The sequence below is a fragment of the Papaver somniferum genome, chromosome 11 (genome assembly GCF_003573695.1).
Source record: "Papaver somniferum cultivar HN1 chromosome 11, ASM357369v1, whole genome shotgun sequence".
Lineage (NCBI taxonomy): Eukaryota > Viridiplantae > Streptophyta > Magnoliopsida > Ranunculales > Papaveraceae > Papaver > Papaver somniferum.
The window spans coordinates 120,180,756-120,195,624 of NC_039368.1; the positions used below are offsets into that span (position 1 = coordinate 120,180,756).

General features: G+C 36.8%; 1 protein-coding gene across 2 annotated transcripts; it reads right to left on the reverse strand.

Annotated features, from left to right (window-relative positions):
* Positions 1 to 798: 798 nt before the first annotated feature.
* LOC113320527 lies at positions 799 to 3,314 on the reverse strand. Of its 2 annotated transcripts, XM_026568431.1 has the most exons (3): positions 2,987 to 3,314; positions 2,766 to 2,824; positions 799 to 2,341 (listed from the first exon to the last, which is right to left on the reverse strand). In XM_026568431.1, exons 1-3 carry the CDS (start codon positions 3,235 to 3,237, stop codon positions 2,175 to 2,177), a joined length of 477 nt encoding a protein of 158 aa, XP_026424216.1. In that variant the 5' UTR covers positions 3,238 to 3,314; the 3' UTR covers positions 799 to 2,174. The 2 variants fall into 2 exon arrangements, with proteins under 2 accessions (XP_026424216.1, XP_026424215.1); XM_026568430.1 differs by having other exon boundaries at positions 2,766 to 3,314.
* Between the last annotated feature and the right edge of the window lie 11,555 nt (positions 3,315 to 14,869).

Genomic DNA, 14,869 nt, shown 5'->3' on the forward strand with positions numbered 1-14,869 from the left:
AGTCTTGGGATATCTTATATACCGCCATGTTGTCTCTCCACTCTCGTACGGTTGTACATTAGATATCCTTTAAGATAAAAAAGAGGTATAAAATGATATTATTTATCGCACCCAGTTATCCTTGTTTCACAAATGCTTCCTTGTAAGGGTTAAAAGAAACATTTTTCGTTATCAAGGTATCTCAGTTCCATAAATGCCTTTTAATTTCTTATTCTTGGTCTTACTGTTGAGGATGTATCGGCTCCATAACATTCACCATCCCACCCACTGTTCACATGGTCCCTTTTAAAAAACTCTGGGAAGTACAAGTATATCCAGACCCACAAAAGAGCCATATTCTTGTCATCACTAGTCCACTTTAGGTGTTAGAGGCACTAGGAGCCCCTAAAGTACCCCCGAACATTGTATATTGAGTCCAATAGTTGTATATAGTTGGCGTTTACATGTGAACCAGAAATATCAGGGAAGATACCAACTCCCAAGATGTATAGGATATATGCGTTGTAGAATTAATACGGTGCTCTATCAATCCCCCCAATTTTACGAGGTTTCTCCATTCCCATGAGGTCCCTTAATCCCGCGAGATGAAAGATTCTCTGCTTTGGTGAACCCAATAGAATATCTTACACTTAGCCTCATCCCAACCGAGAATCAAGTTTCTCTGACAGGATAATTACTTGATTATGAGAATCAAGTTTCTCTGCTCTTGCGAACAACCTAAAATCGACAAAACGATTAATTTTGATTATAATTTGATAGTTCTTCTAGTACGGACAAAAACCATATATAAATCTCATTTACTATCCTAGGATCCACGGCCAGATAGTCACCCAGGTGGCTCTCGTCTAATCGTTCCTTACACTGATAAACACACTCACTCCTACACTAAATACTACCAACTATAACTACTACTAAGGACTGACAAGTAACATGATAAGGGCACCCTCTCACATATAGTAAGTACATGACATTCCCTTCCCCTTCAAAACGTCCTTGTCCTCAAGGATGAAGAATTTGATCGCAAGGTTGTCTTCTATTTGGGCAGGCACATGCATAGCTGGTCAGATTTCAGTACTAGTGTCTCTACAAAAATGCCAGCGAGAATAGAGTTTTAAGACCCATATAGCACCACTAGTATTCCCCATACTCCACAAACTTGACAGAAACATATTGCTGCTCAGAAGATTTGCGGCAATTTGATTATGGACCTCGCCTTCGCAGAACCAATTGCTCTTATTTTTGCAGTTGTCAAGGCACCCCCACTGAGATAAAAATATTATCAACCCACCTAACATCTATCACACTGCACATCCCAGTTGAAAACAACTTGAATTTCCACTTCAAGTACCACACGAACATCGACACAACGGGGATGTGAATCACTATGAACATCAGCTGTAATCTCATGTTATGTTCATAGTACCTTAACTTGGTATAACCATCCAGTGGACGATATACCAATTGTAATAGTCGATAACAGCAAGAAGATTCATGTTGAGGATAGCGCAAATACAAGAGAGAATAGTTAGGGAATACATCCTTCGGAGTTCAAGATCACAGATGACTTACTTGCTGAAGAATGAGCTTTCAGAATCAGATGATTACAACAAAAGCCACAAGCATCCAACGACAGAAGCAAATGATAAGTAGAAGCTCGAAGTTGCACCTTACATCCTCCGTGATCAACCTTAGCTTCAGTATTGATTGAAAGAAATCTAATTTTACCTTTTAAACTCATCGCAAGAACCCTCAATACATCATATTCCGCTTTTGCATTAAGGCGAATCTTTGTTGATCGAATACAGAGACAGTTTACTTCCATAGGGAACCCATCGGTGAGCTGCAGAAGTAAGAAATCTGCATCTATATCACAACTCCATACAATAGTATTATGCATTATATCAAGCCCTTCCCGGGCCTTCTCAACCACGTACTTCTTTAGGACCTGAGTGACCACTGAATTCCAGGATGCAGTATCCCATTTAAGTCCTGAACACAACACCGAGATGAAATTGTTACCAATCCAGCGAGCATTTTCAGACTCCACAAAGTAGGCGGAACCAATTTGAACTTCCACCTCAAGTATTCCACCAGCCTCCCATGTAGCAGTTGAATTACCCGGAGCACCAACTGAGTTTTAACTACCCTTGCAAGGAGATAAGTCGGGCTATAAGTCATCTCTGCCAGGTGGTTGCCACATAAAAGGAGATACATGGTAAATTTAGATGTAGATAAACAACCACAGTTGAGATGCAACACCTGGACACCTTCTTGTGGAAACTCAGAGATAGCCAATGGATAGAGCAGAGAGAAACTGTCGCTGAAGTATCTAAAGTAATGTCTGGAAGGTGTAAGCAGCAAGAGAGAAGTATAAGCATGAATTCCGACAACAACATGATTTGTACTTAGAGAATGAAACAGTTATATATATATCACTCCAGCTGGTATATAATTGGTGCTACGGAAAGGAACCCAAATTATCTGCAGCTGTGAAAGAACAAAAGCTTCTCCTCTCATATTAAGCATTTGAACCAATAATTGACTAGCCTGCCTAATATCACCTACTCTAGCAAACAAGAGTATGCAAAATCGCTCTCTCCCAGGCATGTGAACGAACAACTTACTATCAACTCGAATATTCGTGTGATGAACAACACATATAAGAACCATCGAATGTGTAACCCAATTGGATTCGAACCCAAACTTAACAAGCAATCTGATACACAATTTCCAGTAATATATCGAGGAGAAAATGACGTACTTACCTCGATAAAATAATGAGCAAGCATCTTGAAAATAAAGATAGACATTGACATTCAAACTCCTAGCAGTAAGAATAATTGCAAGCTTAGATGGTGCTCCAGCAATTGAACCGATAAAAAACGAATCTCGTAAGTATCCATTCTTAGAAACCATCTCCTGAAATTCGTTTCTAGAAATACCATCCAAAAATTTCAAACCCTCAAAAAAAGAAAATTTAGAATACCTTTGCAGAATTTCAATTGCTTTCCCACGGTCAAAAACTCTACTCATTTGGATCTTCCAGACGAAATCAACTCCAATATCACTCAATTTCACAGCCTTACTCTCGGAAATTTTATCAAACATCATTCTGGTAGTACTAATAACACCATCATTAGTTGGTATACAGTTGATTGAATCACCAGACCAAGAAGCTGACAAGTACCGATTCTTAGAGAGCAGCTCAAATACAGATATTCCATTGCATTGATTCATTAAATTTGAACAAACATTTAATGTAAGAGAATATGAAGTAATTGTATCAAAACCAATTTTATAAACTCCAGCTAAGTAAGAATAATGCCTAATGAGTCTGAAATCTTTTCCACGATCAAACAATAACCGAGTATAAGCAAGAAGAATGGAAAAACGGTTCTTACTAAGTACTTTGTTGTTACAACTGACGAACTCCTTTAAGCTTTGGAGTTTCTCACAACTACCCTCATTACTCATAGCTTCTGTAGTTTGAAAATTCACCTCATCAGGTAAATCATCCTCTTCATCGAAGAAAAACGAAGGAATGAGCAATTCGAAATCGAGATAATCATCATCTTCTTCAGTTTCAACAAAGAGAAATTGAGGAATCAAATATTCTTCTAAATCAGTGATTAGATCCTCTTTTTCATCAAAGAAAAATGATTGAATCAACTCATCAAGCGAATCGAGAGAATCAACAATCAATTCTTCAGCCACACACATCTCTTCAGTCTGTGGTTCTTTTGGAAACCCAGCTTCTTCCATTGTTTGTTCTACATAGTGAATTTATTCATGAATCTGTTGAGATTCAATAAGCCCACGGATTGACTCTAACTGCTTCAAAAATGATGGTGGAAGGTGAATTGATTCTCATCTAAGCCCGTTGAAGTTGATTTGAGACTCTAGTTCCAAAATAGTATAATTTCGATTGAATGAAGGTACCTCGTTAAGCAGAACTTGATACTTTCTCTTCAGATCCAGTAACTGGACATAGAGTTGGCATTTTTCCCTAGCTCGATACAACAAATCACCCATGGATCAAAACTAATCTGATACCAATTGTCATGTACCTGGATGTACAATGACAGGATAATTACTTGATTCCAAGAATCAAGTTTCTCTGCTCTTGCGAACGGCCTACAATCGAGAAAACGATTAATTTTGATTATCATTTGATAGTTCTTCCAATACAGACACGGACCATATATAACTCTCATTTTTACTACCCTAGGATCCACGCCCAGATAGTCACCCAGGTGGTTCTTGTCTAACCGTGCCTTACACTGATAAACACACTTACTCCTACACTAAATACTACTACGGACTGAAAAGTAACATGATAAGGGCACCCTATCACATATAGTAAGTACATAACAACACGTTCTTACTAAACTCGTAAATCTTCGACCATTCAAGCTCGTTCACGTAATTAGTCCCCCTCATGGCGTTACCTCATACGCTTATCCTAGTATAATTGCACATCGTTTGGAGTTATATTCATTTCGCCAATTGGAAAATGGAAAGCATATGTTTCCTCGTAATATCTCTCGGTGAAGGCATAAACAAAAGGCTTGTGATATCCAACCACCAAATTCTTAACCACAACCAATAACCTTAGCATCAACTAGATCGAAGGATTTTTTTATCTCTTTTTTCAGTGGCCATAAGTCCATATTATCCGGTGACGTTTCTTCAAACATATAGAAACATAATATCGAAGGTGATAACTTAAATAAAAGTTCGGGGCATATCAGAACGCACATACGTTAGCTTCCCATCTCTTTTACCCTCATAACAGTTTTTTCTTATCATTGGGTAACTCGTAAATAGGCGTCTTGGGCATTTATTTCCATTTATTCTCTGGAGTTCCTTTGGGACTTTTATTTTGCCTTCTTGTTGTTGTTGAATTTGTTTTTAATGAATTGTTATTCCTACGCCATTTTCTTCATCACTTTTTTCTTCATGTGCTTTTTCGTTGTCACTTTTTTATTCGTTAACATCTTCATCTTTATCCACCTTGGATTTATCATCAATTTCTGTATCAGGTTCAGATTCTTATCGTGTTGGAAGCTCCCCTTGAAGTGGTGATTCATTGATTTGAATCTGAAAAATTTGTAGGGGATTACAATTACAAATGTGCACACTTCATTGGATGACCTAGACAACTCCAAATTGAGTGATTCTTTTTTCATATAATAAATCCTCCTCTTAGTTTCAAAATTTGGGGTCAAGCACCGGGTGCTGACATCCCATGAAGTTTTTACAGCTTCCAAAGCATGCAACATGCAAACAAAAAATTCTAGACGGGATTCAGAGTATTCGTCATTTTTCCGCCGTCTGCCCAGGTATTTCTACCTGATCATATATCAAGGTATCTCCACCTTCGAACACTTAGGTATTTACATCAAATTTCTTTACCCGGGTCATATATCTAGGTCATGCCATAAGAAAGGAAAAATAAAAGGGAGTTAACAAAATAATGGGGATTGACGGGCCACTGATTATGACGATCAGCTTCACGATCCAAGATCCTTGAATAGAACCAAGTCCGCCTATGATAATAATTCATCATAAAGGGAATGCTACAACCAGAACGTTGAACCATGGTCACTGCGTCAACCTCTCTTGAGAGGAACCTCAACTATGGTCCTATGACCAGGGTTTCTGAAAAACGCGGGGTACTAAAATACACCACCACTTTTTTCTTAGGAAATCTGTATGGTCTAAATCAATACAATTCCGAGAGTAATAACTCAATCAAGGAAAAGTACTCATAGTTATATCTCTCTTGCTCTTGCGATTAGAACGTTTACAGAATCAAGTCTGTGTACCTAATCACACGGAGATTTCTTGGATGGTACCAAAGACCAATTGTCCAAGACTCAATCTAGTCTTATCTAACAAACTAGGTCGGATTTATCAACTAAGATTGATCAAAGTATAGCCTGTGGTATTTCAATTATAAAGATACAAAATATAATGCGGAAAATAAATAACACAGATACCATAAATTTTATTAACGAGGAAACCGCAGATGCAGAAAAACCCCGAGACCTAGTTCAAATTGAACACCATAATGTATTAAGATGCTACAAACACTATCCTACTACCAATTAACTTAGGAATGAAATACATTTGAGCCCTAAAAGGTATCACGATGATTAAGGTACAGTCGTGTTCCTTACGTCTCTTTAAACACACTCGATTGTACGCACTTTATTCTCTTAGATGACGCCATACCAACTAAGAATTGATTCAACTCAATTGAAGACTTTAAATCAAATATGTTTGTCTCCCAAAAATTAAGCGAATAATTGATTTCCTGATTATAATAACACTTTTGACTAATCAAAGCGTTTGATAAAGGTGATGTAAATGGATAAAAACTTTGACCGAAGTCGGGTTATCCTTAAAATCTAGACTTATGCAACCCGACGTGCAGTCTTGATTATTACTCACCTCACAAGTTTAGAAAACTTGTGAAATCAACAAAGTCTGAGACGAAAAGAACTTTTTTGTTTACTATCTATCTTGATCGTTGGAGCAAGCTCTACAATCAATCAAGATTGGAATACTCAGGTTATCAAGGAAAAATGACTGGACCTGGATTCCCGAATTGCAATGAAGTATTTAAAGTCGCTAAACCCTAAAAGGGTTAGGAAGAGGACGACTCTTTATACAACTAGGACACACCAAAAATTAATGTCTGGATTCAAAGATCCCAGTTGCTTGATGTTCCCTTTTTATAGATATTAAAAGCATAGGTTGCTTTAGGTTTAAACTAAGATAGCTTTAAATTAAGATAGCTTTGGAAACAAGCAAACAATATCCACCGTTAGATGTATCTTTTAATCTTGAAAAAGCAGGGGTATAACAACCACACCCAATATTTCGCTTAGCAATCTGTATGGACAAACTCCAATATACTTTTAAGAGGATCAACAAGACTCAATCTGTAAAATGTATATCAAAGAGTTATGTTATCTCGATCTCTCTATTTAATCCTTACTCAAGCAAATAGAAATCTGCGAGTCTGATTAAATATAAGAGAGATAACTTGGATGGTACCAAAGACCAATATCCAAGTGTCAATCAATTTAAATCAACAACCAAAGGTCGGATATTCTAATTGATTGAACTAACACACAACCTGTGATATTTCAATTATAAAGATAAACAATATAATGCGGAAAATAGAATAACACACACACCAGAATTTTATTAACGAGGAAATCGTAAATGCAAAAAAAACTCCATGACCTAGTCCAGATTGAACACACACTGTGTTAAGCCGCTAGAGATACTAGCCTACTACAAACTAACTTCGGTCTGGATTGTAGTCGAACCCCAATCAATCACACATTGGTCCAAGGTACAGTTGCGCTCCTTACGTCTCTGATCCCAGCATGACACTACACACTTGATTCCCTTAGCTGCTCTCACCCACGACTAAGAGTTGCTACGACCCAAAGTCGAAGACTTTAAAATAAACAAATCTGTATCACACAGAAAATTCTACAGTAATAGATAAATTTGTCTCCCACAGAAATACCTACAAGTTTTGTTCTGTCTTTTGATAAATCAAGGTGAACATGAACCAATTGATAACCCAAACTTATATTCCCGAAGAACATCCTAGAATTATCAATCACCTCACAATAATCTTAATCGACGCGGCGAAAGAAGATATTGTGGAATCACAAACGATGAGACGAAGATGTTTGTAACTACTTTTATATCTTGCCTATCGGAGATATCAATCTCAAACCAATCTTTGCAATTATACTCGTACGATAGGAACAACAAGATCAGATCACACAACTACGAGAAAGTAGTATCGGTCTGGTTTCACAATCCCAATGAAGTCTTTAAGTCGTTAACCTGGTTTTTAAGAAGAAACCAAAGATTAAAGGAGAATCGACTCTAGCAAAACCAACTAGTATCACACGTAAGGTGTGGGGATTAGGTTTCCCAGTTGCTAGAGTTCTCCCTTATACAGTCTTTCAAACCAGGGTTTGCAATCAATGTTAGCTTGGTAACAAAGCATTCAATATTCACCATTAGATTAAAACCTTATTAGATTCAATCTAATATCTTCCAAACGTTAGATCGAACCTAGCTTTTTACACACAAATGAAATGCACGTTTCTAGGTTTGTGTAACCGTACCTAAACATGTACATTTGTTGGTTCAACAATAGTTAACCAAATGGTCAGCCATATGAGCACTTTCATATAAACCATATTCTCACCATAACTAGTTCAAATGACTCAAACGAACTAGTTAGGGAGTTGTTCAATTGCAAGGAAATATTATGTAACTACACAAGACACAATTGAAGAAATAACGATTTGATTCACTCGAATCGGTTCATGAACTTCATAGCCACGATTTACAATTTGCATTCCTTACTTTATATAAATATAAGTTCAAAAACAAGCTAACATTGGTTATATGATTTGCATTCCTTACTCGGAAGGAGTTCTCAAACTCCAGCAGATTTTCTCGGGTCAAGAATTTCCGCCAGTTCGCGGCATGATTTCACGGCTCTTGTTCCGGTTCTCTTGATCAACAAAGTTCGCAAACTTCGGTTCAAGGAATAAGGACTTATACATATATGTGTTTCCACAACAATGCTTATATCTAACATTGGTTATATGATCTAAACTCTCATTTCAATCATTGAAATATTCTTAGAGGACGTTATATAGTTGTTATTCACAAACCATTTTTCGTCAAAGCAATTTTCAAAGTGATTGAAACATAACATGACTTTCTTCACTAGGTAAAGATGAACCTGGTTAAAGCGAAAGCTTACCAACACATATTTCGAGAAATAGATAGGCGAGATAAACTCGGCCCGAAATAGCAAATGTGTATAATCAAAGTCTATACTCGGCTCGAGATATCAATGCATGCGATTTCGACCGAGCAATGCTCTAACAATCTCCCTTTTTTTCAATTTTAGTGACAAAACTATCAATACATATGGAATACAAAAAAGATAAAGAAACTTTTGTGGCTCCTATTCCACATGCCTAATCTTCAGCATTACTCGAAATCTTCGTCACTTCCAAGTACTCCAATGATCCCAAAGGTTGTAAGTTCAACATCATCGTTGTTGAAAATCCGTAGCTATAACAATGAGAAAACAAAGTTCTGGATCATTGTTATACAGTGTCATAGTATCATTACACGGCATCGAAGTTCAATTGTATCACAACTTCGACAACAATACTATGGTGATATGTATTATTCCCCCTTAGTCAATACTCCATCTCACATGGAAACTGCTCCTCCTTACATAATGATCCGAAAACCGTATGTATTTGTAGTGTGAACTACATATTAACTCTCCCCCTTTTTGTCAATAAAATTGGCAAAGGTACAAGAACGGGATCCTTATGAAATTTCCGAAAGAGACATTTTATGACCAAAAGAAAGTACATACCAACTCGTTTAGATGCAACCATAAAGCCGAAGCTAAATGCATTCATCAAGGAGTTTATAAAGATACAAGATAACCCCTATAATATTCCACAGCTGCACTCCCCACAAAGATTTGGCAATTAAGCACAAGTCCAAAAGAACTCTCCCCTATAATATGTCATTCCCGAAAGAACAACAAGAGCGACCTTAATTTCGAAAGAAAAGAAGGATTTATTTTCACACAACACACAAAGAACTCTGACAGAAAAAAACAATCCTACGGAAACAAATACAGAATCGAAGTAAACACCTACTGGAGTTTCAAACTCAATTTCCCAAAATATCGAGATAAGCATAGGGGCAAGAGTTATAGAAACACTTAATGAACCAAAACAACACCAATAGACTGTTGTAAGTGTTGAAATGTAGCAGTGTCTAATGGTTTGGTGAGAATATCAGCCAATTGTTTTTCAGAAGGCACAAATTCCATACTTATGATACGAGATCTCGAATAAAATGGTACCTTATATCAATGTGCTTTGTTCTTGAGTGCTCAACGGGATTCTTAGTGATCGAATCGCACTAGAGTTATCACAAAAGATCTTCATTATTCCAGTATCAATTCCATAATCAGCTAGCATTTGTTTCATCCATAGAAGTTGAGTACAACATGAACCAGCAGCAATATATTCTGCTTCACATGTAAACTGGGATTGTGAATTTTGCTTATTGCTATGCCAAGCCACGGGATTCAATCCTACGTAGTAGAAACCCCCTGATGTATTTTTTATGTCTTCTACACATCCTTCCCAATCAGCATCTGAATAAGCAGAAAGGTCAGTGTTAGTATCAAAAGTGTAAGATAGACCATACCCGACTGTGTGATTAACATATCGTATGATCCTTTTTGCAGCTGCAAAATGAGATTCATTTGGATTAGCCTGAAATATAGCACAACAACCAACACTAGAAGAAATATCAGGTCTAGTAGTTGTAAGATATAAAAGTATACTTATAATAGATCGATACAATTTTTGATCCAATTTTTCTCCTTTCTCATCTCTATGTAGTTTACCAGTAGTGGGCATAGGTGTCAGTTTTGGGAGTTGACTTATCCAGACTGAATCTTGACACAAGATCCCTTGTAATTTTTCTTGGGATAAGTAAATTCCATCCTTATGTTGTTGAATTTGTAATCCTAATAAGAATTTTAATTCACCAACATTGCTCGTTTCAAATTCTTTAGCAAGAGAGACTTGGAAATCCTTTGCAAATTTTTCAGAAGTTGAACCATAGATGATATCATCTACATAGACTTCATCAATGACAACATCTTTCCTACTCCATTTGGTAAACAAGGTTTTATCAGCTCCGCCTCTTGAAAAACCTTTTCTATTAAGAGAAGTGGTAAGTTTTTCAAACCATACTCTAGGTGCTTGTTTTAACCCATACAATGCTTTTTTGAGTTTAAGCACATGATCTGGGAAATCAGGGTTTTCAAACCCCTTGGGTTGAGAGACATAGACTTCCTCCTTTAATATTCCGTTTAGGAACGCGGATTTTATATCCATTTGAAACAGCTTAACCTTAAGAAAACATGCATGATCTAACAAAATTCGAATGGTCTCAAGGCGTGCCACAAGATCAAAGGTTTCGTCAAAGTCAATACCTTCAATATGTGAATATCCTTGAGCGACAAGTCTGGCTTTATTCTGACAATTGTGCCAAATTCATCATACTTATTCTTGAATGTCCATTTAGTACCAACAATATTAATATTGGAAGGACAAGGTACAAGTTCCCATATGTCTTGTCGTTGAAATTTATTTAACTCTTCATGCATCGCATTCACCCAAAAGGGATCGCTCAGAGCTTCATCAATATTTCTTGGTTCTACTTGTGAAAGATAACAACCAAAATTGCAAATATTTTGAAGTTGTCCTCTTGTCTTAGCTGTAGAATCTCTTCCACCAATAATACTGTTGGGATCATGATTCCTTTGAACCCAGAGGTGTCGTGGAGGGACACGCTTTTGTTCGTCAGGAGTAACCTGATCAATGCTCTTCTCCCCGTCACTAGAAATATCAGGGTCAGTACCAGTTGGCATAACTTCAACTGAATCTGGGATTTCTTTGACTTTCTCAATTGTCTCAGTTGGGGGCAGTTCAGCAGGAGGATTATCATGATGAAAATTACTAATATCATTGATGATAACATTATAATATTTCATCATGACCTGGGTTCTGAGATTAAATACTCGAAAACCACGGCTATCAGAAACATAGCCAAGAAACATACCTTCATCACTTTTGGTATCAAATTTCCCTCTTTGTTCTCGATCTTTTAGAATGTAGCACTTACTTCCGAATACTCTGAGATAGTGTAAGTTGGTTTTTCTTCCGTACCACAACTCATAAGAAGTGTTTAGGGTTTTATACCATAAGTAAACACGGTTGATCAAATAGCATGATGTAAATACAGCTTCTCCCCAAAACCTTAATGATAAGTTTTTGTTATGGAGCATTACCCTGGCCATTTCCTGAATGTTCCTATTTTTTCTTTCTGCAACTCCATTAGCTTGAGGAGTAATGGGTGGTGAGTATTGTTGAATAATCCCCAGTTCGTCACAAAATTCAAACACTTCAGTTCCACGGTCGCTTCTAATTTTCTTTAGTTTGCGACCTTGTTCGTTCTGGATTCTTTTAACAATAATCTTGAATTCATCAAGGGTTTCATTCTTATGAGACAGAAATGCAAACCAAGTGAACCTGGTGTAATCATCTACCATAACTAAAGCATATTTCTTACCAGCAACAATAGGTTGTTGAATTGGTCCGAAGAGATCCATATGAATTAAATCAAGTGGAGCTTTAGTGAGAATATCTCGAGATGATTTATGGTGAACTTTCGTTTGTTTACCCTTTTGACAGGCACCACATACACCTTCAATCTTTGCATTGATTTTGGGAACGCCTATAACAAGTTCTTTGTTAATGATCTTAGTTAGAAGACGACAGTTGATGTGAGCAAAACTCTCATGCCAAAGATGTGTAGATTCCACCTTATTCAAATTGCAATTGTTACTGAACTGAGTATCAAGAAGATAACAGTTGTTTTTACCACGAGTTCCTTGAAAAATTACTTTCCCAGTTTAGTGTAGAATGTCACATCCATTTGCACTGAAAACAACTGGATGGCCTTTGTTACAAATTTGACTAATAGAAAGAAGATTTGTAGTCATACCTTTTACGTACACTACATCATGGATTTCAGGTACGCCCGGGTAGTTTGATCGTCCCCTTCTTGATTATGTAGCAACAACTCCCATCTCCAAATGTTACTGGTCCTCCTTCATAGTCGTCAGAAGACATAAACCATGTGAGATCACCTGTCATATGTCTACTATATCCACCGTCAAGAAACCATTGAAAGGGTGATGTTGATTTTAAAGCAAAATCTCCCACACTATCAGTACTTTTCTGTTTAGGGTTTCCTGATAGTTTTGTATGTCCTTTTAGAGAAGCAAGAAGTTGTTTAGTTTTCTTGTGAAAATTACTTGCAACATTCAGACTCTAGACGTAAAAGCATGTTGAAAGTGATCGGAGGAATCACAAAACAAACATGGGCCAACACCTTTAAGTTTGTCTGAGCAGTTGTGAGTCATATCAGTTTTCACAACATCTGATCATTTTTATCATCTGAATTACGACTGATCTTCAGAGAGGAACAACTGGAGTTACTCAGATCCATCAAAGGAATTTTAAAAGATTTCAAATCCTTAAGTATTGCAATTTCTACAACAAGATCATAATTGATCCGGATTTGTTCATCCAACCTTTTTTGAAGAATAACCAGTTTATCAGAACTTCTTCTACGATTGGTTTTTAAACCTGGTGAAGCGTTAATTGAGACTTTATCGTCTATAGAGTCAGATCGCTACAAACACAAACTTGTAAGGTCTTTAAAATGTTTGCCTGCTTTGATACCAATTAAAAAAGCGGGGATACAATAAACACACCCAATATTTCGCTTAGCAATCTGTATGGACAAACTCCAATATACTTTTAAGAGAATCAACAAGACTCAATTTATAAAAGGTATATCAAAGAGCTATATTATCTCGGTCTCTTGATTTAATCCTTACTCAAGCAAATAGAAATCTGCGAGTCTGACTAAATATAAGAGAGATAACTTGGATGGTACCAAAGACCAATATCCAAGTGTCAATAAATTTAAATCAACAACCAAAGGTCGGATATTCTAATTGATTGAACTAACGCACAATCTGTGATATTTCAATTATAAAGATAAACAATATAATGCGGAAATAGAAATAACACAGACACCAGAATTTTGTTAACGAGGAAACCGCAAATGCAGAAAACCCCGGGACCTAGTCCAGATTGAACACACACTGTATTAAGCCGCTACAGACACTAGTCTATTACAAACTAACTTCGGTCTAGACTGTAGTTGAACCCTAATCAATCTCACACTGATCCAAGGTACAGTTGCGCTCCTTACGTCTCTGATCCCAACAGGATACTACGCACATGATTTCCTTAGCTGATCTCACCCACAACTAAGAGTTGCTACAACCCAAAGTCGAAGACTTTAAAATAAACAAATCTGTATCAGACAGAAAAGTCTACAGTAATAGATAAATCTGTCTCCCACGGAAATACCTACAAATTTTGTTCCGTATTTTGATAAATCAAGGTGAACAGGAACCACTTGATAACCCGGACTTATATTCCCGAAGAACATCCTATAATTATCAATCACCTCAGAATAATCTTAATTGACGCTGCGAAAGAAGATATTGTGGAATCACAAACGATGAGACGAAGATGTTTGTAACTACTTTTATATCTTGCCTATCGGAGATATCAATCTCAATCCAATCTTTAAAATTGTACTCGTACGATAGAAAACAACAAGATCATTTCACACAACTACGAGAAAGTAGTATCGGTCTGGCTTCACAATCCTAGTGTAGTCTTTAAGTCGTTAACCTGGTTTTTAAGAAGAAACCAAAGGTTAAAGGAGAATCGACTCTAGCTAATACAACTAGTATCACTCGTAAGGTGTGGGGATTAGGTTTCCCAGTTGCTAGATTTCTCCCTTATACAGTCTTTCAAATCAGGTTTTGCAATCAATGTTAGCTTGGTAACAAAGCATTCGATATTAACCGTTAGATGAAAACCTGATTAGATTTAAGCTAATATCTTTCAAACGTTAGATCGAAAACCTAGCTTGTTACACAAATGAAATGCACGTTTTTAGGTATGTGTAACCGTAACCAAACATGTACATTTGTTGGTTCAACAATAGTTAACCAAATGGTTACCCATATGAGCACTTTCATATCAACCATATTCTTCTTCACCATAACTAGTTCAAATGACTCAAATGAACTAGCTAGAGAGTTGTTCAATTGCAA